Here is a 26,198-nt window from a genome sequence, read left to right as displayed (position 1 = left end):
GAGGTTGGTGGTAGGGGATTCGCAGCCCGTTCCTTAGTTAGAGCCTTCACAGCAATTTGGGCATCGAGGGAGAGAGGAAGAGGAGAGCCATCCGCAGTACCACCGATGCAGCAGAGAGGGCCTCAAGATGGCTGTGGCTCAAAAGAGGGGAGCCATGGAGTCATAAGTAGCTAGCCATCTGGACACAAGCTGGGGTCTGATCAGCCCCGGCTGGGTCACCTGGAGGAGGTTGTATGATGTTGAAAGACCCGAAACACCCGATGATTCCAGGAACATCACTGAAGATGTGTCCAGAAGCATCAATAGATGTATGTACACAGCAGTATACACATTTTTTTCTGTATTTAACATGTATTGCATTGCCCTGCTGCTGCTGCTGCTGCTAAATTAACAAATATCACGACGCATGCCGGTGATATTAAACCCGATTCTGATTCTGGTCTGCGAGAGCTGAAGGGACTGTTTCTGTGTGTATCTTTCCACAGCTATGACTCCACTCTCAAGTTTGCTCAGGAAAGATAATTTTTTTCTACTTGCAATCAAACTATAGAATTCATATAAAGTGAAAGACTACAATTTTTTTAAGAAAAAAGATTACAAAACTTGTCAAAAACTGTACTTAAAGTTTCCATTCAAAAATTAAGATGGCTTTTTATCTCTCTTATGGCTAGGAGGGCGACTTTTGTTAAGTGGAAGGATGCTGTTCCGCCAAATCATGCTCAGTGGTTACGGGACGTTATGCCATGCTTAAATTTAGAGAAGATTCTTTGTTCAATTTCTGAATCTAACCAAGATTTTCAAAATTTGTGGGGGCCGTTTGAAAATTATTTTCATAATCTTTGACTTCTGGTTAAAGTACAGAAGTTGATTAATAGCATATTTTATTATCTGGTAAGGTTTTTTTCCTTTTTTTTTCCCCCAAACAGTTTCGACTTTGGTAGTGGGTATAGATCTTTCTTTTTATAAAATTGTTTATATTCTAATATACGAATTAATCTAATTTATATGAATATAGAGTAAGAAGTTTGTTAATGTGATTCAATATACTGTATCTGGTATTATTATATTTTTTCTTTTGTTTTATAAAATATATTCTCTTGGACTCTGTATTCTTCTATATAGAAATCAATAAAAATATTGAAAAAATATTAAGATATAATTATTGAAAGATAAAATTACCAGGTACACCTCCTGGAACAGCACCTGGAACACCCCTAAATGGAAGACCAGGAACCGCTCCTGGAACACCAGCTGGAATATCAACACAACAGATGTACAACCACCTTAATTTTGTATAGCCTTAACAAGAGTAATTTTTATTTGTTACCAAGTCTACAGCATTGTTCATATTACCAATTGCAAGAGTAAATTGCTAGTTTCATTGACTGCACGAACAGATTGTGCACCGTGTTCAAAAGTTTAATGACTTCATTATTTAACTCATACAGTCATTGTGAGAGTGGAGAAAATGTGTTTGATGTGAAAGTGTAGTTTACTCCATTTTGAATGTGAAGACCATGATGTTAACTGGCCGTGGAATATGTACTGTGATGGAAAACCTGAGAATCATTCTAAAAAAAAATGGGCTACAGCATACAAGGGCACCAGAGATACTCAGGTAAGTGAAGGACGTGGTTAGGTGAAATTTGGAACAGTTTAGCAGTTGATCCTAACGCTTGAGTGTCTGAATATTTAAACAGCTGCCTAACACTAAACAGTATGACACCAGGTCAGAGAGAAGGAGAAAAGAATAAAGCTTGTAATTTTACCACATCTGTAAGCAGAATGTGTTTTATGGATCAAAAACAATTACCCAATATTCTATTCAAAGAATTCTTAGCACCAGTGATTGTCACTCTTCTGATTTTATTTTATAAGAATATCTGTACTTAATTTTATTAAGTCCACTATTTTTTTCAAACTTCCATGACAGTATGTTTCCCTCATCATTTCTGAACACAACAGCAGGAAGTTAAAAAATTAAATCTTTAATTTTGGGAGACATAGAAAACCCCTACCATATTGAACATCCCACTTGAATTCTCAGTACATTGGCTACATCGACATTGAAGATGATGGTTGTACTGCAAAACATCTTGTACAATAAATATCTATATGTGGAGAGGGTTGTCAGACTGATTCTACTGAGAGGAATCTGATCACTTCTAAACCCTATTAGTAAAACTATGAACCAAGATACAAAATGTTCCCTTTCGTGGAATTATCAACCAATCTTAAGGATCTTTTACTCAGTTAGTAACGCATGTAGCACACCTGTCACTTTCTTGTTACCAGTCATGAGAAGGGATGGAAAGGTAGATTTAGATAATACCTGTGAGTGAATGATAACTCCTTGAAAAGTTATCTGCTTTATATTTAGCCACATAACAATGTTGTCTTTATCACCAAAGACACTTCATATATAACATATTTCAATATTATGTACTGAAAAATTTGAAATATGCCCTGAAAAATCACAGGTTTTGTTCTTCATGCCTACAGGTTCAATCATTGCAAATACATGGCACAGAACTGTAATGACTAAAGTTCATGTTCTCTGGAGTAGGAAAAGCCGATTCTGACTTTTTGCAATTTTCTACCATTTACTTAAGTTATATGTTTGTTAACAGGATTATTAAGTTATTGTACTATGCTTATTAATATATTATTGATATTTGGTGACACACTGCCTACACGTGAAGCCATTAAGATTCTCTTGAAATGAAGACTTAAAAAAGATTATTGTTTTTTGGTAGGATCAAATAGCAGAGTGAACACAAGGTATTGTATAGATTACAGGATTCTCCATGAAACAAAGTGGCATTGATGGAACAATGTATAGGAAATTTTACCTCCAAATTTAGCTGCCTTGGCTGCTCCATAAGCACCTGCAATGTCAAAGGATTTACATTACAGCAGCGCCCTGTGTAGATCAACACCATCACACCATTACAGAGAAAAATGATTCCAAGATATTTAGTATTGAGGCAAATTCTTCAAGCCCAACTAACAAAATTCGTATGAAACATTAAATCTGTTCATCACTTTATAGATGCTGCTTGATTGTTGTGTGCTTTGAGAGCTGTTTTTGTAACAAAATAAAATCATCTTTAAGCTTACATATAGGGCAAGAAAGAACAATTTACCTTTTTCCCTATGGTTGCATGGTATATATACTGAATGATATACCTTATTCCATATGGTTGCATGGTATATATACTGAATGGTTTACCTTATTCCATATGGTTGCATGGTATATACACTGAATAATTTACCTTATTCCATATGGTTGCATGGTGTATATACTGAATGATTTACCTTATTGCCAGGTTTTTCAACACTCTGTCATATATATACTTTTTGACATTTGTTGGCACTGCAATACATTCCGTCATCAAACTAAACTGAGATGGCTCTTAGGTCAAACAATGTTATTGAAGGAATGTTGACTGAGCATCCAGTGAGTTGGGTTACCAGCAGAAATCAACAGCTGAAGATACTCAGGCAATCCATGTCTGTAAATGATAATTCATTCTCTGGCCATTTACTGTTATGGACAGATCCTCACCTGGTAATGTTTAATCTATCATCACTCAATTTGCACTAAGAACATTGGAATTGATATAGAATATTGACTGCAATAGTTATGTACATCTATAGCCTCCAAGGGACTTGAACCCATGAAAACCTCATTGAGGGTCACATCATATATTTAGTATGTGGTCAACAATGCCTCACTCAGGAAGACACCTTGGAGGCATGGAAACAGGACCCTTGGTCCTTTGGTCAGAATAATATCTACCACCACTAACCCTCTGTATGAATGCCCAGACCAAATTTAAATCAGGTCTACAAAGTCTCCATGGACCCCATGTGCCTTATTTTGAATCAATTTACCATGAGTGACCTTGTGAAAAACTTTACTTAATTCAGTGAAGGCAACATCCATTGCCCTACCTTCATCTATCATCTTTGTCACCTCCTTAAAAACGTCAATTGTTTGTAAGATATGACCTCCCCCGCAGAAAGACATGCTGATTATTCCTAAAATGTCTATGCTATCCCAACTGCAAATAAATCCTATCCCTTAGAATTTTGTCCAATACTTTCATTACCACAGATGCAGGCTCACCAGTCTATAAATTCTTGGTTTCTCCCTTTTGCCATTCTTAATCAGAGGGACAACACTGGCTATTTTCCAGTTCTCTGGGAGCTCACCTACCGGCAAAGCCGATGAAACTATCTCTGTGAAGGCCTCAACAATCTCTTCTCTTGCCTCTCTCTGTGACCCACCAAGTGCTGGAGGCTTATCAACCCCAATGTTCCCCAAGAGACCTAACATCTCCTTCTTGAAATCAACAAGCTCTAGAATATTGGCATTTGACTCGCTGATCTCGCTATCCTCCATGTCCTTTACTTCACTGAATACTAACCTGAATTACTTACTTAGGATCTTACCCACTTTCACTGACTCCAGGCAAAGGTTTCCTCCTTTGTTCTTGAGCAGTCCGATACTCTCCTTTAGGCCTTGTGTTTTTAATGCATGTATAAGGTGCCTGGAGATTTTCCTAAATCCTACTTGCCAAGGATATTTCACAGCCCCTTTGACTGCAGCCTCCTGATTTCCTATTTAAATTCTTTCCTGCTTCCTTTATATTCCTCAAGGGCCCTGCCCAGTTTTACTAAGCTTTACACATGTCCAGTCCTAAACCTTGCGCATGCTTCCTTTTTCTTTTTAACTAAATTTGCAACACTTCTCATTCTCCAAAATTCATTTTTTTTTTACCCCTGGAATCAATAAAACATATGTAATCCATCAGCATCAATATATATTGCAAGTATCATGAACAAGTGACAAAATTTTCACGGAGACCTGCTGGAATGCCACCTGGAAGGCCCCCTAGACCAGATGTAATTGGAAGTGCAGGAATCCCTCCTGGAACACCACCTGGAATATCAAAGTAAGAGAGCGAAAAAAAAATCAGTGATATTTTCTGTAAATTCTCAGACTCACATAGCATTGATTCTAAAATCATTTAGTTATTACTGAATTTGCCAAACATTAGGTTGTCTTGATTTGTTGTCAGAACAGATTCAGGAAAGTGAATAGCTGTTCAAGTACTTCCGATTACATTAATGGGAGCGCAGAATTTACCTCCGATGAGAAGGAGAAACTACACTCAGTGGCCACTTTATTAGGTACCACCATTGCAGCCCATCCACTTCATGTTTGACATGTGCGTTCAGAGATGCTCTTCTGCACACCACAGTTGTAACATGTGGCTATTTCTATTACTGTCAGCTTGAACCAATCTGGCCATTCTCCTCTGACCTCTCTCATTAACAAGGCAGTTTTGCCAACAGACCTGCTGCTCATTGGATATTTTTTGTTTCTCGCACCATTCTCTGTCAGCTCTAGAGATTATTGTGCATGAAAATCCCAGGAGATCAGCAGTTTCTGTGATACTTAAACCACCCTGCCTGGTATCAACTCTTACAGTAGATCACATTTTTCCCCTTTCCAGTGTTTGGTCTGAACATTCTGACCATGCTTTTATGCATCGAGTTTCTGCCTCACGATTGGCTGATTAGACATTTGCATTAATGAACAGGTGTACCAAATAAAGTAGTAATGAGTGTACTGTATACTGTAGGGTAATTCTGGATCTAAACTGGTCAAGAAATAGAGCATAATGAAAACCTAAAAATACTGCAAACAAAGTGTGCCAGGACAGTGGAAATGGTCAGCTGTAACCACTGTGGATGGAATTTAACACTGTTCAGTTATTGATTCAGAATTCATTACTCTTGATCAATTGACTCATCTATTTAAATCTTGGTTTAAAAGGACACCAGGAAGACTTTCAGCAGGATGTTGTCTGAAATGGAGAGCTGCCATTCAGGAAGGTGTAGTCACTGGGTCTAGCACAGGCAAATGGAATTACTGTGGATAGGTACATACCAGTATTGAAGTGGCAGGACAAAAGATCAAGTTTCAGAGCTGTATATTTTTATGAATCTATGATTATGATGTGACTCAGTAAATGTTATCGAAGAATAATGTTTGAATTTAACAACCTGTAATCTACTAATTGGCTTATGAATCACCAATCTATTTCATATTTCATTCAAAGCACTATGAGCACAAATAGCTTCAGCAAAACAGATTTTAATACCATTTCATTTTTAATCCATGCTTTATTAAATGTTTCTTTTTAAGTGTTATTCTGTACACTCTGGTTCATGCACTTTAGGAGCCTTGCTCTTAAGGTGCAAAATGAAACCTGTAATTTTATGAGTCAGCACTTCCACATGGAGAAATAGGCTTGATTACTCAGCATGGAAAATGATGAATGCACTGAGGAACTACACTCAGTGGCTACTTTATTAGGTATACCTGCTTGTTAATGCAAATATATAATCAAGCAATCGTGTGGCAGCAACTCAATGCATAAAAGCAGGCAGACATGGTCAAGAGGTTCAGTTGTTGGTCAGACTAAACATCAGAATGGGGAAGAAATACAATCGAAGTGACTTTGACAGTGGAGTGATTGTTAGTGCCCCACAGGGTGGTTTGAGCATCTCAAAAACTGCTGGACTCCTGGGATTTTCATGCACAGCCGTCTTTTAGAGCTTGCAGAAAATGCTGCAAAAAAAAACACACAAACAAAACAAAACAAAATCCAGCAAGCAGCAATTCTGTAGGTGAAAACACCTTGTTTCACCCAGAGAGTGGTGGATATATGGAATGCTCTGCCCCAGAAGGCTATGGAGGCCAAGTCTCTGGATGCTTTCAAGAAAGAGATGGATAGAGCTCTTAAAGATAGCGGAATCAAAGGTAATGGGGATAAGGCAGGAACTGGATACGGATTGTGGATGATCAGCCGTGATCACTGTGAATGGCGGTGCTAGCTCGAAGGGCCGAATGGCCTACTCCTGCTCCTGTTGTCTATCGTCTATTAATGAGAGAGGTCAGAAGAGATTGGCCAGACTGGTTCAAGTTGACAGGAAGGTGACTTTAAATCAAGTAACCATACTTTACAACAGTAGTGTACAGAAGAGCTTCTCCGAACGTACAACGTGTTGAAGCTTAAAGTCGATGGCCTCCAGCAGCATCAGACCAGATACACTTAATGGCCACTCTATTACGTACAGTGTGGTGCGTGACCAAGTGTTGGACTAGCGATCTGAAAGTCGTGGGTTCGAGCCTTGGCCGAGGCAGCTTGTGTGTCCTTGAGCAAGGCACTTAACCACTCAATGCTCCAATCTACCCAGCTGAGAATGGGTACCGGCAAAAATGCTGGGGGTTAACCTCGCGATAGACACCGGTGTCCTATCCGGGGGGCGGGGGGAATCTCATACTCTCAGTCGCTTCACGCCACGGAAACCGGCATAACCGGCCTGATGAGCCACAAGACTTAAATCTATTAGGTACAGGAGGTACTAATCTACCAAGGAATTTTACTTTAAAGAAGAGAAGGGGTGCTAATGATAACTAGTTCAGTTGCCAACTCTTGGCAGGAAAGAAACTGAGATACAAAGTAGTTCCCTCAGTGCAGAAACCTGAGATTTAATCAGCGGGATTAGTTGTTCAGCGTGTTGCGCAAAAGACCATCCTGTTGCTTCCCTCTTCCCAGTTATGCAAAGGGATGGAACGGGAGATCCAAAAGTTGGATTTATCCACTGAAAAGCCAATGTTTGGTACTTGCAAATATCTCTTTATTCCTATATGTTCTAACAGTCTCTATACATTTAGCACGACAAAACACAAAACTAAAATAAAATGGTATCAGTGAGCAATAACAGATTCCAAATCTAGGAAAATGGCATCATATCTATCACTAATATGCTACTAAGAACATCATATTTATGAAAAGGATTACCATTATTTATATATACTGTGCATAATACTATATTGTTATGTTTGATAGATGTTTGACATCACTGCAAAGTGGTCACTGATATTCTCCTTAACCAAAGTGATATTTTTAAATCTACCTGGAAACACGCAGCAGATCAGGCAGCGTCTGTCAGGACTCGCTCTGTTTCTCTTTCCACAGACGCTGTTTGACCTGCTGAGTCTTTCCATCATTTTCTATTTTTGTTTCAGATTACCAGCTCCTGCAGCTTTCGACTGAGAAATTTTAAATGCCTGCCAGTTGCTTAGGTCAAATAGAAGAGAAACATGAATTTGGACAGCAGGGTTGTCGGTGAAGCACAGTGTCACTGAGTTATGAAAACAGGAAGATTTACCTGCAAATTTAGCTGCTTTAGCTGCAGCATATCCACCTACAATGAAGAAAAATGAATGAGAGAGGACAGGTACATTGAGTGTGGAATTTTGAGCAACATTACTTACACCAATGAAATCCAAAAAAAATTCAAAATGCTGAAAATATATTTGTGCACTTGAAATCTGTGTGTGGTTTCCAGCCGTCAACATACAGTACATACTTCACAAGCTATATACTGCAACACTATTTTCTTGGCTAATAAGACATAGGAGCAGAATTAGGCCATCAAGCTCATCGAGTCTTCTCTGCCATTCCATCCTGGCTGATCCCGGATCCCACTCAACCCCATACACCTGCCTTCTTCCCATATCCTTTAATGCCCCGACCGATCAGGAAACAATCAATTTCCATATAACCAATTACAGCACAGAAACAGGCCATCTCGGCCCTTCTAGTCCATGCCGAACTCTTACTCTCACCTAGTCCCACCGACCTGCACTCAGCCCATAACCCTCCATTCCTTTCCTGCCCATATATCTATCCAATTTAAATATATGCATGGACTTGGCCTACACTGCAATCTGTGGCAGAACATTCCTCAGATTCATTACTCTCTGGGTGAAAATATTGCTCCTTGCCTCTGTTCTAAAAGGATGCCCCTCAATTCTGAGGCTGTTCCCTCTAGTTCTAGATAACCCCACCATAGGAAACATCCTCTCCACATCCGCCCTATCTAGTCCTTTCAACATTCCCCCTGCATTCTTCTTAATTCCAGTGAGTACATGCATAAAGCTGCCAAATACTGCTCATCTGTTAACCCCTTCATTCCCGGAATCATCCTTGTGAACCTCCTCTGGACTCTCTCCAATGACAACACATCCCTTCTGAGGTATGGGGCCCATAACCGTTGACAATACTCCTACTCCAAGTGCGGCCTGACTAGGGTCTTATAAAGGCTTAGTATTATCTCTTTGCTTTTATATTCTATTCCCCTTGAAATAAATGCCCACATTGCATTTGCCTCCTTTACCACACACTCAACCTGTAAATTAACCTTCTGGGAGTCGTACACGAGGACTCCCAAGTCCTTCTGCACATCTGATGTTTGATAATAATATGGCTTATTCACACCTGAGGCTCCCATTTTAGGAAAATCACTCAGTCTGTTTTTGAATTACACCAGGCGACTCTATGATTGCTGAATAATTAATCTGATCACAACAGTGATAAGAATTTAAAGACTACTTTCAAGTGCAAAGCATCTGAATTGCCAAAGCTGTTAAAATACAGCATACACATTTCAATCAAGACCAAAATAGATTGGAAAAAATGCATTAATAAGTGACTGAATTACTAGGAGCAGCACCTGGAATACCTCCGGGAACAACCCCTGGAACACCTCCGGGAACAACCCCTGGGACACCTCCGGGAACAACCCCTGGGACACCTCATGAAATACAAGCACAGGAGAGACAAATAACTATATTTTCCACAAAACTGATAGCATCAATGCTATTTAATTCTATCACCATTCCATAATTACTGAGACCATAAAAGTGTATTGCTGTAAAGAGAGATTCTGCAGTGTGACCAGGAGATCAAATATTTTTAGTTTCTTGAATGAGATTGCTGAGATCAAATTTGATGAGGAACAGCAATTTATTCTGTAGCTTAGATCCTGCACCCTGTGAGAATTTTTGATAATTGGCAATTAAATTATTACAACTGTTTCACTTTTGCATAAGCGTGACTTCATTAATAGTGCATTCCAACATGGAAACAATGACAATGACCAAAAGCATAACTGAGGAACAGCAACTTCTGTATCTATAAACAGCAATTATTTTGATCTAACATTTGTCAGGAATGTTGTTCCTTTTTTTGATATTTAAAAATGTTTTGATATTTGTTTAATAAGGATCCTCATAAAGGACTTATCAATTGGGTAAGAATGATGGAGTTGGAGATGATATATTGGCATTTACAGAAGACTGGTTAATCAATAAAAGGCAGAGATATGTAATGAATGGGTGTCTGTCTGGTTAGCAATCAGTGCTACAGGGGTTGGAGCTGGGCTCACAATTGTTCACAATACTTATGAATAACTTGGAAGGGAGACTGAGTGTAGTATATCGAAATTTGCTGATGACACTAAATTGAGTGAAAAAGCTAGCTGCGTGGAGGATTCAGAGAGACTGCAAGGAGATATAGGTCGGTTAAGTGAGTGGGCAAGTGTTCAGCAGATGGACTACAATGCTGGTAAATGCAAGGTCATCCGTTTTGGGAGGAGAAGTAGAAGCTCCCATTGTTACTTAAACGGTGAAAGATTGCAGCATGCCGTTGTGCAAAGGAACTTAGGAGTGCCTCTGCACAAAACAGTCTTGGGACAATGATCGGTCAACGTTTCGGGCTGGATCTTTTGGTCCTGATGAAGGGTTCCGGCCCGAAACATCGACCGATCTTTTCCACGGATGCTGCCCGACCTGCTGAGTTCCTCCAGTGTGTTATGAGTGTTACAAGAAAGAGTGCAGAAGGCATGTCAGCATGCTACATGCAATGGAGGACTTCAGTTACAATTAAAGAATAGAAAAACTGGGATTGTTCTCACTGGAGTGGAGGAGGGTAAGGGATGACTTTATTAAGGTTTCTATTAATTATAAAGGACATGAATACGGTAGGTCGTCAGTTTCTCCAAAGTAGAGGAGTCTAAAACTAGAGGACAGGGGGAGAGGGGAAAAGAGTTAAAGGGAATCTGAGGAGATAGTTTTTCCACACAGAGGGTGGTGCATATATAGCAAGTTACCAGATGGTAGAGGCAGATACAATCACAGCATTTAAAAACAGTTACATGATTAGGAAAGGAATAGATGGATATCAATCAAATGTAGGAAAATGGGATAGGCATAGATAAGTATCTTGGTTGGCAAGGACATGTGGATGAAGAGCCTGTTTCTATATTGTACAACTCTATGGCTCCACAACTTCAGTGGCATACAAGCAGAGTGAGCGAGAGAATTTGTATAGATTAGCTTCCCCAATGTGCAGTGACTGGACCAAGAAAATAGGAAGATTTACCTCCATATTTAGCTGCTTTAGCTGCTCCATATCCAGCTGCAAATGACATGAGATTGACAAGTTAACCCAGAATATTGGTACATATTGTGTGAAGTGACCAGCAACCCAAAAGAATGAATCCCATCATCATTTTCCTGTAAAACCCCATATGCTGACCTTCCGTATGAGTGTAAATTGTTCAAATAATTTAACAAAGTAATCCATGTGATTGCAATTAGAATACAGAAAGGCTGTTCACAAATACATTTTGCATCAATATATGGTTCATGTGTAGATTGTCAGATAAAGAGTATTAAACTGTGATTAAATTACTGGATTATTGAAAAGAGGTCTGGAGCATTGATACCAAGATACTGGTTTAAATCCCAACATAGCTGTTGAAAAATTTAAATTCAAATAATTAAATAAATCTGGAATTAAATTCAAATAATTATTATCGGTAGTTGTGACCAATTAATCAACAAAATTGTGTAAAGATGTTTGTGGTTCATTACCTTCACTATATTCAGAATAAAGTTATTTCCAAAATAACTCGTTAATATGTTGAAGTGACCACTTAAATTATATGTAAGAGTATCAGGATGGGCTAAAACATATGCAATATTATATGTATTAATATATATCAATATTAAACAAAACTTTTTGTAAGAAGCATAGAATCTATACTAAATAATTTATCCATTTGTTTACATAGTTCAGATGTTCTTTAACTTTAATTAATAGAACGGATGAATTAAATCTGCCAGTAATACACTTTCCACTCAGAGGTTTGGTATGCTTTCCCACCAGTATTGTGCAGACACAAGAGGCCACGTAACACATAAAAGTGACTGAGCAATTTTCACTTTTTATAGTAGGATTTACTCTAACATTAAGCACCACTTTATAAGATTTGCTAGTTTAAACATAGGGGGTCCTGAGTTTCCTCTATGAAATCTTATTCCATTCTGTTCTTGTGTCAAGCTGGGCTGCATATGTAATCAAATCACAACAATGAAAAAAATTGAAAGTCTCCCAAGTGTAAAGCACAACATAGTGAATTGTAAAAATCTGCAAACAATAAAACACACACATTACATACAATATCAAAATTTCATTAAAAAGTGACAAAATTACCAGGAACAGCCCCTGGAATTAAACCTCCTGGACCAAGTAACCCTCTTGGAAGAATGCCTGGAATATCAACACAGGAAAGGTACAGTCATCTATATTTTCTGTAGAACTCACAGAATTATATTGATAATTTTTTTTAATCTAAAGAAGTACTCCAATCTCAAAGGTGGATTGTTGCTTTATTTCCTGTAAAAAGAAAGATCCTACAGTGTGACCAGGTGTTGAAATACATTCTTTTGCCAGAATGAGATGGCAGAAATTATATTTGATGAGCAAGAACAGTTTATCCTATTGTTTAGATTCAGGGTGTGATAATCATCCGTACTGGAGGTGTACATATTTACAGTATGATGAAAAAAAATGTGGAAATATTTCATGTTTCACCATCTGATAAGCACAACATTCCTACACATTTTCCCCAATTACCAATGAATACCATCTGGAATCAATTACATTGCCCAAAGGCATAAATTAATAATAGTCTGAATGGTAGATCTGCCCCTCAGTTTCCTTCCATCACTATTATCAGACTTTAATTTTGTTGAGAGAATTGTTCCCAAAAATTCTGACATATAATATTATAATGTCTTGATATCTGATATTACATTGAAATATTTCTGTTGGGAGGATACCTTAGTAAACTCCCTAATGAGGCAATTATTTACCTCTTGACAGAAGCATGCAGAGAGAACGAGCATGAAAGTTTGCATGAGTTATGTCCCTCAAGGTGCAGTAGATCCTTGACTGAGCTAAGAAAATAAATGAACTTACCTCCATATTTAGCTGCTTTGGCGGCTGCATACGCATCTGTGATGACATAAAATTGGCAAGTTAAGACAGTGAACAGGCACATACAGTGTAAAGTAATGAGCGTCACCCTATCAGCACATTCCAGAGTAAACCCACTGTGAATAATCTATATTAATGCAACTATTTCAGGTAAACTAACCAAGTAATCTATAATATTACAATTAGGATAAGAAACCGTGATTTAACCATAAATTCCTTACCCCATTATAGATAGTTTACAACTTATCTTATGAAGAGCTGACAATTGGGTACAATTAAGCCACCAGATGAGCAGCCAATCTCTGGAACATTGATCCAGAGGTGGGCATCTAAACCTTAAAGTGACAGTGGAAAATACAAATTCAAGTAACTTCATGAATTTGGAATTACTTACTGTCACTAATAATAATTGTATGGTCTGACAACAGTGGAGAAGTGGTTATTGGTGAACTCACAGTCCCCTGGGAAGACAACATCGATGAAGCCCATGAGCGCAAGTTAACCAAGTATGCAGAGTTAAGATCAGAGTGCAGAGACAGAGGGTGGAAGGTCTCATGCTATCCATTTGAAGTAGGCTGCCGTGGGTTTATTGCGTTCACTCTCCAGAAGTGGCTGCGTGACCTTGGCTTCACTAGAAGAGAGATCAAGTCAACCAGCAAGGCTGTAGCTGAGGCAGCAGAGAAAGGATCAGCATGGGTGTGGACCAAGTATGTCTGGAGGGGCAGATAGTCAGACAGTGTATACATATCTTGCAAACCCTTCAGTAGTTGCATAGACACCTGAAGAGCAGACTATCTGTTGGATGGAAGTGACCAACAACTCTGATAGAGGCAGATGCCAAGTTTTTAAGCTCACCAGTGGGAGGTGGTGCTTTAGCACTGCTGGCCCACCACCTCGAGGGAGTCTTGATCATAAGCGGGCCGAAACTCCTGAAGACAGGTGGGAGATCAACTGATGATCCCACTGGTGATAGCACAGGACAGTTAACATCTTAGTCCACGTGTATTTTGTAACTCTAATGCTGTCTGTGTATTCACTTAGTTGTCATAAAGTTGATTGTGGTCCATTGATGTCCCGCTTGGAAAAAGAATATGCATTCCATATTATTCTGGCATATAGGCGACTTCAGACTCACTAACATGGCTGATTCTGAACCTCATCTGAAGAGCAGCTTCTGTAAGTTAGTAACTGCTTAGTGACATCTGTACCCTCAAGTATGTAAACACATTTTTGAATATTTAATGATATCACATGAGATTCCATCATCAAAGTAAGTAGATGATAGGGGGACTGACTCACAAAATAAATTTTGATGGCAATTGCTCCCACTTATTAAGTTCCTGACCAAAGGTTGTTTGAACTTCCACTGAGCTGAACCATCAGCAGAGCTCTTCAGCTGAATGGATATCAAGCAATCTTCACCTAGCAAGGAATGAATGACTTTTATTTGAATACTTGCAGACATGGGCCAGGTTTATGCTGGCAGTGTTTGAGATTTCATTGCGCACTCCCTGTGAAAACCTTTGACATTCATATAGAAAGTTTACTGAAGCTGCAAAATCTCTTGTGCATCTTTCAATAATAATGGACTTGATCTCATTCATTATCAAATCCATTGTATCACTGGGGGATACTCATAACATTACATTTCACATTTAGGAGCTGGACATCAATGGCTAAAACTTTCAAATGAAAAACACGTTTCTTTTCCATTCCTCAAGTATCATCTAGTGTAGACATTCCCAACTGTTATTGAATAGGACAGTTAAAAGATAGAAGCAGCGCATATCTAGAATTTTTCATAGACATTCACAACCAGTTACTTGGGAATGTTGGCGCGTGACCAAGTGGTTAAGGTGTCGGTCTAGTGATCTGAAGGTCGCTAGTTCGAGCCTCAGCTGAGGCAGTGTGTTGTGTCCTTGAGCAAGGCACTTAACCACACATTGCTCTGCGATGACACCGGTGCCAAGCTGTATTGGCCCTAGCGCCCTTCCCCTGGACAACATCGGTGGCGTGGAGAGGGAAGACTTGCAGCATGGGCAACTGCTGGTCTTCCATACAACCTTGCCCAGGCCTTCCAAGGTGCAAATCTATGGTCTCATGAGACTAACGGATGCCTACTACTTGGGAATTGAAGTTATTATCTGGTGTGTATTTAATATTTGAACAATATTTGAGTAATCTTTATTTTTATATATATAGTTGGAATAAGCATTCTTGTTTGTTCAAATAATTAATTATGGATTATATGTATAACCTGTAATTATTCATATTTACATCCTGTTAATTGCTTACGTCATGATGCTACCACATGATACATGGGTGTCTTGCTAAAATAAAGATGAAGCTACACCCATATTTTGGACTCCCATATCTTTCTTTGAATTAGTTTAATGTTTTGAAGTTACAAACATAACACTATTTGCAAAATGAAGACTAAATTGCAAGGTCCCACAGAGCAAGTACCACAAAGAGATGAATGTATAGATTTATTTCTCTAATGGTGCCGGTAGAGGGAGGAAAATTTTTCTTCTATTGGCGGGTAATGTTCTCGGATTGTTTGTAGTATAATAAACTATACGGGAATTGTCAATATTCTCAAAGGAAAGCTACCTTGAAAATTATAGTAATTTATTAAAGTAACAGCTAAAATTATGTGTTGAAATTCTGGGTCTAGAGACACATGACAGGATATAAGTTAATTCTACTCTATATTAGAATATAATTTTAGAAAGACACAGAATTTATACCAGTGTGTTTATTCATTAATTTACAAATTTCAGATGTTTTTAATTTACATCAATGCTACGAAACAATTTAAAATGCTAAAAAAGCTTTTCTGACTCAAACATTTTTATTGCATCCTAAGCATAAATTCAACAAAGTCCATCCACTTCGAAAATGAAAGACCAGAGAACAATTTTCCAAGCTAATACCAAGGGCTTATACAAGCTCCGATTTACAAAGTTTTCTTAGGTCATAAGTAGGCTGGGGAATTTGCAGTCTCCACTGGGGAACCTGACTTGACACTGTGCTGCTAACAGCCCAAGGTAATACAGGAGTGATAAAACCTTTAAGTTTAGTGTTGGGTACAAAACATAAAATCCATCACAAATAACTTAAACAACTGATAAAGTTACCTGGAACACCCCCTGGAAGAGCACCAGGAAAAGCACCAGCTGCGAGCCCTGCACCACCAGCACCTGCAATATCAGTACAGAAGAGCAAGTTTCACAGAATTATATGACACCAATGCTAAAAATATTGTTAACATTACCAGTGACAAGGGTGTGACTGTTATTTGCTCCAAGAAGGGCTTCTATAATGCGACTAAATTTAAAATACTTTCATTTCCTTGAATAAGTTTTCATGAGGAAGAACTATCTATTCTATTATTTAGGTTCTGCAAGTAATAATTAAGCAAAGGTGTTTTGGCCAGGGTGATGGCATGGAAACAGAATGGGCATAGTAATTTGCTCAAAGTAGTTTCTTCGAGGACAAAGAGGCATTGACTAAACCAAGGTAGCAGAAGGACTTACCTGGATATTTAGCTGCTTTAGCTGCTGCATATCCACCTGAAATGTCATAGATTTAGACAATTAGGATGGAGAACAACAAATACAGTGTAAAAGGGTTGGAGGTATTATATTTGAATAGTCAGTATTGATTCAAATTATTCAGTTAAACTAATAGTGACAGTATATTCACTGTAATTACAATTGAAGAAAGAAGAGACATACCTACAGGTTCTCTAATCTTGCAGAATATGGATCATGAGTCCTTTACCTGACATTAGCTTGACTATTGTTGTTGTCATTCCTTTCCGTACCTTGTGGTGCATTGGGCAGCAACCTTGCTGGTTCTCTAGCATTTGTCTGTGCTTTTTTTTTTACAAGGCCCAGTTGCTAGCTCGACGCTCAACCCAGAACCGATGGAAAGCGTGCAAGGAGTCGGCCAGATTTGAAAGCAGGATCACTCACCTCGAAGTCCGGTGTGGATGCCACTGCACTGGCTAGCAAATTTGACTGTTAGGGCACTATTAAATTACTAGATAAGCAGCTGGAAGTTTGAACCATTGGCCCAGCATAAAGAGTTTAAATTCCAACACAGAAGTGGAAGAATTTAAATTCAATAATTAAGTCAATATGGACTTAAACTTCTGGATCTGTGATGGTGACAATTGAATCATTTAAATGGAATAAGAAACTTTGGGCCTATTAGTATCCTTCTGGGGAAGAAAATGATCTGCCACTCTTGTCTGGCTAATATGTTCAAAGTTCAAAGTAAATTTATTATCAAAGTACATATATGTCACCATATACAGCCCTGAGATTCATTTTCTTGTGGGATTTTACAGTAAAGGCAAGGAAACAAAAACAAACAAAATAATTATAATAAACACATAAGCAATAAATACTGATAATAAATAAACTTAAGATGAAGAGTCCTTGAAAGTGAGTCCATAGGTTATGGGAACAGTTTAGTGTTCGGGTGAGTGAATCTATCCCCTCTCATTTAAAAGCATGATTATTGAGTGGTAATAACTGTTCCTGAACATGATGGTGAAGGTCTTATGGCTCCTGTACCTTCTTTCTGATGGCATTAGTGAGAAGAGAGCATGTCCTGGATGGTGGGGGTCCCTTATGATGGATGCTGCTTTCCTGCAATTGTGTTCCACGTAGATGTGCTCAGTGGTGAAGAGGTCTCTGCCCATAATGGACTGGGCTGTATCTGCTACTTTTTGTAGGATTTTCCATTCAAAGGCATTAGTGTTTCCATTCCAGGTTGTGATGCAACCAGGCAGTATACTCTCCACTACACATATATAGGAGTTTGTCAAATTATTAGATGACATGCCAAATCTTTGCAAACTTCTCAGAAAGTAAAGGCGCTACCACACTTTCTTTGTAATGGTACTTGTGTTCTGGACCCAGTAAAGATCCTCTGAAGTGATAACACTGAGGAATTTAAAGTTGCTGATCCACTTCACCCCTGATCCCCTGATGAGGACTAGCTCCTGGGCTTCTGATTTCCTCCTGAAGTCAATAATCAGCTCCTTGGTCTTGCTGACATTGAATGAGTGGTTGATGTTGTGGTACCACTCGGCCAGATTTTCAGTCTCCCTCCTGTACACTGATTCATCACCAGCTTTGATTCTCCCTATGACAATGGTGCGGTCAGCAAACTTAAACATGGCATTCGAGCTGTGCTTAGCTCACAGTCATAAGTAGAAAGCGAGTAGAGCGGAGGACTACGCACACAGCCTTGTGCTGATGGAGATTGTGGAGGAGATGTACCAATCCAAACTGACTGGGATCTGCAAGTGAGGAAATCGAGGATCCAATTGCATAAGGAGGTATTGAGGCCCAGGTCTTGGAGCTTGGAGCTTATGTGGCTCCAGATGTACAATGTGGGTGGCTCTTCAACATTTACTCAGTTGAAGTGCAATTAGAACAAAAAATACCAGCAATTCAAGTGACAAACATGATATTGAATATGTAAGTATTCCTTTTCTGGGTGGTACGATGATGCTGTCTGTTTATCTAGCTTCTGTGTGTTGCTAAACCCATGTATAGCGAATCATGTTAAAGATGCATTCAAAAGATCATTATAAGTGAAAATTTACCGGGGATACCCCCCGCAATCCCACCTGGAACAGCTCCTAGGAAACCTCCAGCTGAAATCCTGGGAAGCCCTCCTGGAACAGCACCTGAAAGGCCAGCACAAAGGAAAGTGTGAATTTTCTATATTCTCTAAAAAGCTCACAAAATTGCACGGTATCAATATTAAATTTCTTATTCTTACTATACTTTATTTACTATTAGTTAGAGATTCTGTATTGTGACTGAAGTTTGTGTACTTTCAGTTACTTGAGTGAGATTGAAGAAATTGTATCTGATGAGGAAGAATAGTTTTATTACTTAGGATTTGGATGTGTCTATCATGCAAAGTGGTTGTACAAATATACGCATTATGATGAAAGAAATGAAAATATTTCAGGTTTTTGCCCTCTGTAAATTTTACAATGATACTCTAGTTAGTAGTAAGATTGCTACAAGTGTTGCAGTACTTCCACAAGTATTCCCTTATAACTAATGCACAAGGCGTGTAACATTCAATCAGTTATCAAGATCAAAGGCATTAAAGAGTATTTGAAAATTCTAAATGTATAAATGGCAGATCTGCACCTTGAATTTTATGACATTTATTTTAATTATATATGTATTTTTGAAAGGTTTGTTTTCAACATTTTTCTACACAAAACATTAATATAATTTTTTGATAGTTAGTAACACCAGGGAGATTACTAAGATGTCTTTGCAAGCCAGTGGTTTCTTTATCCACGTACAAGAGAAAACCTGCAGATGCTGGAAATCTGAGCAACACACACAGACTGCTGGAGGAACTCTGCAGCCCAGGCAACATCTATGGAAAAGAGCCAACAGTCGATGTTCCGGGCCGAAACCCTTCGGCAGGAATGTAACAAGTGAACACGAGAGTTTGTTCAAGTTAGTTTTCCCAAGATGCAATGGGACAATTGATTGAATTGAGAAAATAGAAAGATTTACCCGTGTATTTGGGTAAATTTACTTGCATATTTACCTGCATATTTAGCTGCTTTGGCTGCTGCGTAGCCATCTGCAGTGAGAGAGAATGAATGAGTTATGAGCCGGAAGAGCGAATAATATTATAGAGATCAACTGTAGAACAATCTAGTGAAAAGTAATTTCTGAAATATTCAATATTAATGAAATTTGCTTCAATCCAACTCATAATGCGACATCGCGAGTGGAATAAAGAAAAGCAATTCAGTCACAAATTCCATACTTCCACATTCACTTAGTGGCCACGTTATTAGGTACCTCCTGAATATACATACTTCCTGTACCCAATAAAGTGGCCACTGAGTGCATATCCATGGTCTGCTGTTGCCCATCCTCTCCAAGGTTTGACCTGTTGTAAATTCAGTGATGCTCTTCTGCACATCAGCGTCATAATGGATTCTTATTTGAATTCACTTTGCTTTCCTGTCAGCTTGAACCAATCTCCTCTAACCTCTTTCATTAACAAGGCATTTTTGCCCACAGAACTGCTATTCACTGGGTGTTTTGTTTTGTTTTTCGCACCATTCTCTGCAAACTCTGGAGACCGTTGTGCCTAAAAATTATTGGAGATTAGTAGTTTGTGGTATACTCAGACCTCCCCATCTGGCACCAACTAACATTTCATGGTCACATTTGTTCCCTATTCTGACCTTTGGTCTGAACAACAATTGCAGCTCTTGACCAAGTCTACATGCTTTTATGCATTGAGTTGCTGCCACATGATTGGCTAATTAGATACTTGCATTATCGAGCAGGTGTACCTAATAAAGTGGCTATTGAATGTAGATCATGCATAATTCCCCTTACTGAGGGCACACTACACCTGAGCATTAGGTATAGTAGTTGAAGGGTTAAGTTACTTGTAAGTAGTCAGTATCCAAGTGATTGATACGGAGTTTGTATCCTACCAAAATACTGAAGGATTATATTCAACTAATTAAGTAAGTTTGGACACTGTAATGGTGACATGAAGTCACCAAACTGGCATAAAAACATAGCAGCTCTATTGGTTTCCTTCAGGAAAGAAAAGCTGTCTTCATTATCTGATCTAACAGTATGTTATTCTCTACCCACCAATGAACTGACTCTACCTGCCTCTTCATCTCAGGGGTAAAGGGGAAAATAAAAACTGTCACAGCTAAGGATGCCCACAGCCGCAGAGATCAGATAGCACTGGATTGTAAGAGCAAAGGTTCTCAGCTTTGTCACCAGTCACAAAGTTACTGAACAAAATATCCACTGAGTTGGACCAACTCCTAGGCTCCATGGAGTCTTGTGCAAACTTTATTCAGCAAATGCTAATCAGTACTCCACTGAACATTCGCTGTTATAAACCAAAGTTATGATAGAGGTGTTTGAACCTTCACCATTCATATTTCTGTGGATATCTTTGAAAAAGGTATAGGATTTTGACAGGTGGCCATGAGCACCTTCCAACTCAAATGATTTTAATGAAATCATGAAAGTGATGTCAGAATTTCACATTTTTTGAGGAGCTGATCAAAAAAAAAATTAGTGCTTCTAAGAAAACATTTTAAAATTCATCTTAGATATTAAGAGCACAACTAGAAATAGCAACAGTCACTAGATTTTTCAGAAGGATTTTCAAATACTTAAGGAGTGAAATTACGACATGAAGGTCATTAATTGGAATTTCACTTTTGGCAGCACAAATTACACAGCAAATTAATGAATAGCTGATAATTCCTTTTCTATAGTGGTGTATTTAGTGAGAAGAAAAATTCCTGCTGCTTGTGGATAATGTTCTAGGAATCTGAAGCAATATTCTCAAAATGCCAGAGGAACTCAGCAGGTCAGGCAGCATATGTGTAAATGTGCATGGAAATGTCGACATTTTGGGCAGAAAACCTTCTTCAGGACCGAAAAGGAAGGGGGAAGACGCCAGAATAAAAAGGCTGGGGGAGAGGAAGGAGGCTAGCTGGAAAGTGATAGGTGAAGCCAAGTGAGTGGGAAAGGTAAAGGGCTGGAGAAGAGTCTAATAGGAGAGGAGAGTGGACTATAGAAGAAAGGGGAGGAGTAGGACACCCAGGGAGAAGTGATAGGCAGGTGAGAAGAGGTCAAAGGCCAGAGTGGGGAATAGAGGAAGAGGAGAGGGGAGGGGATTCTTTTTAAACTGGAAGGAGAAACTCCAAACTGAGTGTGGTCTCATCTTGGCACAAGAGGCAGCCATGGACCGACATGTCGGGATGTGAATGGGAATCGGAATTTAAATATCTGGCCACTGGGAAGTATTCTGGGGATGTATGTATCACTGTGAATAAAAGCTGAAACCAATAAAATATACTCATTTCAATCAAGCTTAAAAATACGTTGAATAAGTTATTAAAAGCTGAATTACCAGGAGCAGCTCTGGCTAAACCCCCTGGAACACCAGCTGAAACCCCAGGAATCCCTCCTGCAATATCACCACATGGAGATACAAATTAGTATATATTTTGTGCAAAACTCACTGAATTCCATAATTGTAATGCTGAGAGCACCTTATTATACTAAGACTACCAATTACAAAGATAAAATGCTGCTTTAATTTGTTGTTACAACAGATCCATAATGAGTTGAATAAAATTATTGAAATCAAGGAGCAGTTTACCCTATTGCTTATATTCTGGAGGTGACAATCAGATGAACTATGTCAACACATGCAGTATGATGAAATGTTTCTGAATGCTCCAATTCTCCATCCGATGAAAATTTTGGAAACGTGTCTGCTACAATCAGTGGGTAGCAATAACAGTAGTGTAAATATTGGAGCATGTTCATGAATATGTTCTCACTCCTAATAGGACGGTAGCGTAGCACAGTGTTTAGCACAACATGTTATAGTACCCGCGACCCGGGTTCAATTCCCGCCACTGCCCTTAAGGAATTTGCATGGCTTTCCTCCAGGTGCTCTGGTTTCCTCCCACAGTCCAAGGATGTACTGGTTGGTAGGTTAAGTGGTCATTGTAAAATTGTCCTGTGGTTAGGCAGGGGTTAAATCAGGGGTTGCTGGGTGGTGCATCCCGAAGGACAGAAAGGATCTATTCCGTGCTGTATCTTAATAAATAAGTACAACATGGAGTGAATTGCAATGACAAAAGACACAGTGAGAAACAGTAGTAGGTAGTTCCACCTCCTTCCATTTACTTCACCATTCACTTTCATCTTATATTTGTCTTGTAGATCATTCCCATTTATATGCATTGATCACTCAGGTACAACAAATAGAGACAGAGCATCATCATTTTCCTCTTGTGAATTAATAATAATAATAATAAGAAAAACAAGAAGACTGACTTAATAATAACAAGAATTTGTGAATGAGGATCGGCATGAATTAGTTTCCCTAAGCTTCAGATGGTTTGGACTAACCTCCATATTTAGCTGCTTTGGCAGCTGCATATCCATCTGCAATGAGAGAAGATTGACAACTTACGATAATGAATAGTACAATGAGTTACGTTGAGATGATCAAACACTCACCCTCCTTCCAGAGGAAGAAAAACTATTTGACAGATTCAGTATTATGGCAGATTATTCAAATCCATTCATCAAAACAACAGTGTTGAGATTATAAGTAAAATAAGGAAAAAGCAATTTGTCTGTTAATTCCTTATAGTTACAGAGATCTTGTTTGAGTTATCTTATTCTGGCCACATGGAGTTTGGTCACTGAAACTACAGTAGTCTTGTGGTTAATTTGCAAGAATGATAGCCAGATGCCTAAAGTTTGATTCAAGGATTATAAATTCGAACTTGACAAGTGAATGGAAAATATGAATTCAAGAAATAAATCTGGAATTGAAATGATTAGTCTCTGTGATCATGAAACCACAGAACTGTAGTAAAAACTTCATCTGGTCCACTTGTATCCTTTAGGGAAGAAAATCTGCATTCATGGAATATTCACCATATATATGCCGGACTGATGCAAAACTGAAATGTTTTTAGCTTCAATGGTGTAGGTTTTTTTTAAAAACTGTGTTCAGTGGAACAGATCAGTTTAAAATGGTGAAAACGTTCTTGCCACTTGAAAATGAGTATGCTTCCAATCAAGTGGCTGTATATGGCATTGTTGGATTAGATTATAAAATTGTTATTTTTCTTGTTGTTTAACTTTGTTATATTTGTACGTATTTTTATATAAGCACCTATATACATGTTCAGCATGGTTTTCAGTGGCTATGGTTGCCTCTGTATTTTTGTGGAAACTTCTTGGTTTCAGTGGTGGGTGTCACATGACTTGAATCTAGCTACTTAATTGGTTAACTATTATCTGTTGTGATTTCAATGGGATTTACTTTTATCAGTGGTCTGGTATGAGAGGACCAGAGCTCCTTTGTTCTCTCTCCTTCTCTTTCACTCTTCATGTTGCTTCTTCCCTTCTGTTTTTTGTTCATGTAACACTTAATAAAACGATTGTAAGCAACAAATTTCATGCCTCCTTCTTAACTTCTGAAGAAACTTTGGATCGCAAAAGAATCGGGATCCAACAGCATGTAAAGTGAAAGTGAATTATTTTCTTGCCCAATCATAGAGTTTCTCAAACTAAAGGCTCATATTTACAAGAGGTTCTCAGGTCAATATTGATAGGTGGAGGATCCTGAGTCTATTCTGGGGAATTTCAGTTCACTCTGTTCTTGTGCCAGTTAGGATAATCCATTATAGCAAATTTGTGCCGTATTTCTAATCTGAAAGTAGCAAATGATTAAAAAAAAATCAGAGACTAGTTTTGTGGGACAAAGCACACGTATCTATGTTTATAAAAGTTAGAACCATTTTCATAAACATCAAAAATATGAATAAGTGAAATTTACCAGGAACAGCTCCTGAAACACCCCTTTGGACAGCACCTGGAAAATCAGCACAAGAGACATACAATCACTGTGTGCAGTTCCGATCACCCCACTGCAGGAAGGATGTGGGGGCTTCGGAAAGGATGCAGAAGAGGTTTAGTAGGATACAGCCTGGGTTAGAGTCAATGAGCTACAAGGAGAAGCTGGACAAACTTGTGTATTATTTCTGGAATACTGGAGGCTGAGGGGAGACCTGGCAGAAGTCTATAAGATTATGAGAGGTATCGATAGGGTAAGCAGTCAGAATATTTTCCCCAGGGTAGAAATGTCAACTTTGAGAGGACATGCATTGGAGGAGAGAGGGTGAAAATTTAGATATGCAGGCAAGTTTTTTTTGACTGAAGATCGATAGGTGCCTGGAACGATCTTTCACAGGTCATCATGGACTCAGATATCATAGCTGAGTTTAAGAGGCCATTATATAGACATGCGAATATACAGGGGTTAGGAAGGAATTGAATCATGTAGAGGAAGAAGAGGTTTAGTTTGATTTAGCACAGAAATCATGGGCTGAAGTGCTATATTGTTCTATGTTCCATGTTAATTATCATTACACGCTACAAAAGTAACAGACGATGTTAATTTTGCTGCTAAATACATTTTGTTGTATTTAACACTACCCATCTTAACCATGAATCACGGCTTTTATTCCCTATAAGAACAGGTTCTGGATTGTGACTAAGAGTTCAAAAATGCTTTAATTTACTTGAAAGAGATGGCAGAAAACATCTTTGATGATAAAATAAAAGGAAGTTGATTCAATTATGGATGTGAAAATCCTGGAGGTATGAAGGGAAATAAATTTCATATGGAGTTCTACGAATCATTAAATGGCACGTAGACTACTTCAAGTATTGCAAATGCACATTTGATTCTCACACTGCTTATATACAAGGACTGTGATATTGCAGTAACAAATTCCGCTCCTGAGTAACAGAAGAAAGCAGGTCTGTGCCAATGTGCCTATTCCCCCTTTCAATTTAGTCTGTACTTGTGGATTAATTCTATATTTATGCGGTGTGTACTAACAATACATTCCTGCATAAGAGAGATTATTACCATTCTCTTCAAACTGAGACAGCTTTATTCATTTTCACTTTAGCAGAGGCAAGCAAAGAAAATAAGTATGAGAATTCGGATGAATTAATTTCATTAATATGCAGGGGCACCAAAGATAAAAGACTTACCTGGAAGTTTAGCTGCTTTGGCTGCTGCATATCCACCTGTAGTTATAACGAATTAACAAATTATGACAGAGTTGATTATGAGTAATGCCAAACATGTCACGTTATCTGGACAAATCCCTTCTCTCTGAAATACATAGAACATGGAACAGTACAGCACAGGAACAGGCCCCTTGGCCCTCACTGTTGTGCCAAACCAGCTAAAAAGTAAATCAAAACCCTCCAAAAACTAATCCCTCCTACCTACACAACGTCTGTGTCCTTCCACCATCCTCATATTCATGTGCCTTTCGAAACAACTCGTAAAAGCCTCCACACCACCATACCAGGCAGCGCAGTACAG

The 26,198-nt window shown here is 38.6% G+C and overlaps 1 protein-coding gene across 14 annotated transcripts in view; it reads right to left on the bottom strand.

Annotated features, from left to right (window-relative positions):
• Positions 1-26,198, bottom strand: part of LOC134336752 (elastin-like) — a 243,913-nt gene that overhangs the window by 95,609 nt on the left and 122,106 nt on the right. For all 14 annotated transcript variants that reach the window (XM_063031179.1, XM_063031178.1, XM_063031187.1 and 11 more), the window contains 16 exons: positions 25,859-25,894; positions 24,633-24,668; positions 23,189-23,224; positions 22,176-22,232; positions 19,815-19,850; positions 18,862-18,921; positions 16,751-16,786; positions 16,352-16,414; positions 13,194-13,229; positions 12,426-12,482; positions 11,310-11,345; positions 9,601-9,681; positions 8,254-8,289; positions 4,874-4,948; positions 2,853-2,888; positions 1,180-1,251 (listed from right to left, as the gene is read on the bottom strand). In XM_063031179.1, coding sequence (XP_062887249.1) covers positions 1,180-1,251; positions 2,853-2,888; positions 4,874-4,948; positions 8,254-8,289; positions 9,601-9,681; positions 11,310-11,345; positions 12,426-12,482; positions 13,194-13,229; positions 16,352-16,414; positions 16,751-16,786; positions 18,862-18,921; positions 19,815-19,850; positions 22,176-22,232; positions 23,189-23,224; positions 24,633-24,668; positions 25,859-25,894 — 789 coding nt within the window. The remainder of the gene's footprint in view (positions 1-1,179; positions 1,252-2,852; positions 2,889-4,873; positions 4,949-8,253; positions 8,290-9,600; positions 9,682-11,309; positions 11,346-12,425; positions 12,483-13,193; positions 13,230-16,351; positions 16,415-16,750; positions 16,787-18,861; positions 18,922-19,814; positions 19,851-22,175; positions 22,233-23,188; positions 23,225-24,632; positions 24,669-25,858; positions 25,895-26,198) is intronic.

Source organism: Mobula hypostoma, chromosome 23, assembly GCF_963921235.1.
Source record: "Mobula hypostoma chromosome 23, sMobHyp1.1, whole genome shotgun sequence".
In the NCBI taxonomy this organism is placed as follows: Eukaryota; Metazoa; Chordata; class Chondrichthyes; order Myliobatiformes; family Myliobatidae; genus Mobula; species Mobula hypostoma.
This window is presented reverse-complemented; position numbering and strand designations above follow the sequence as displayed.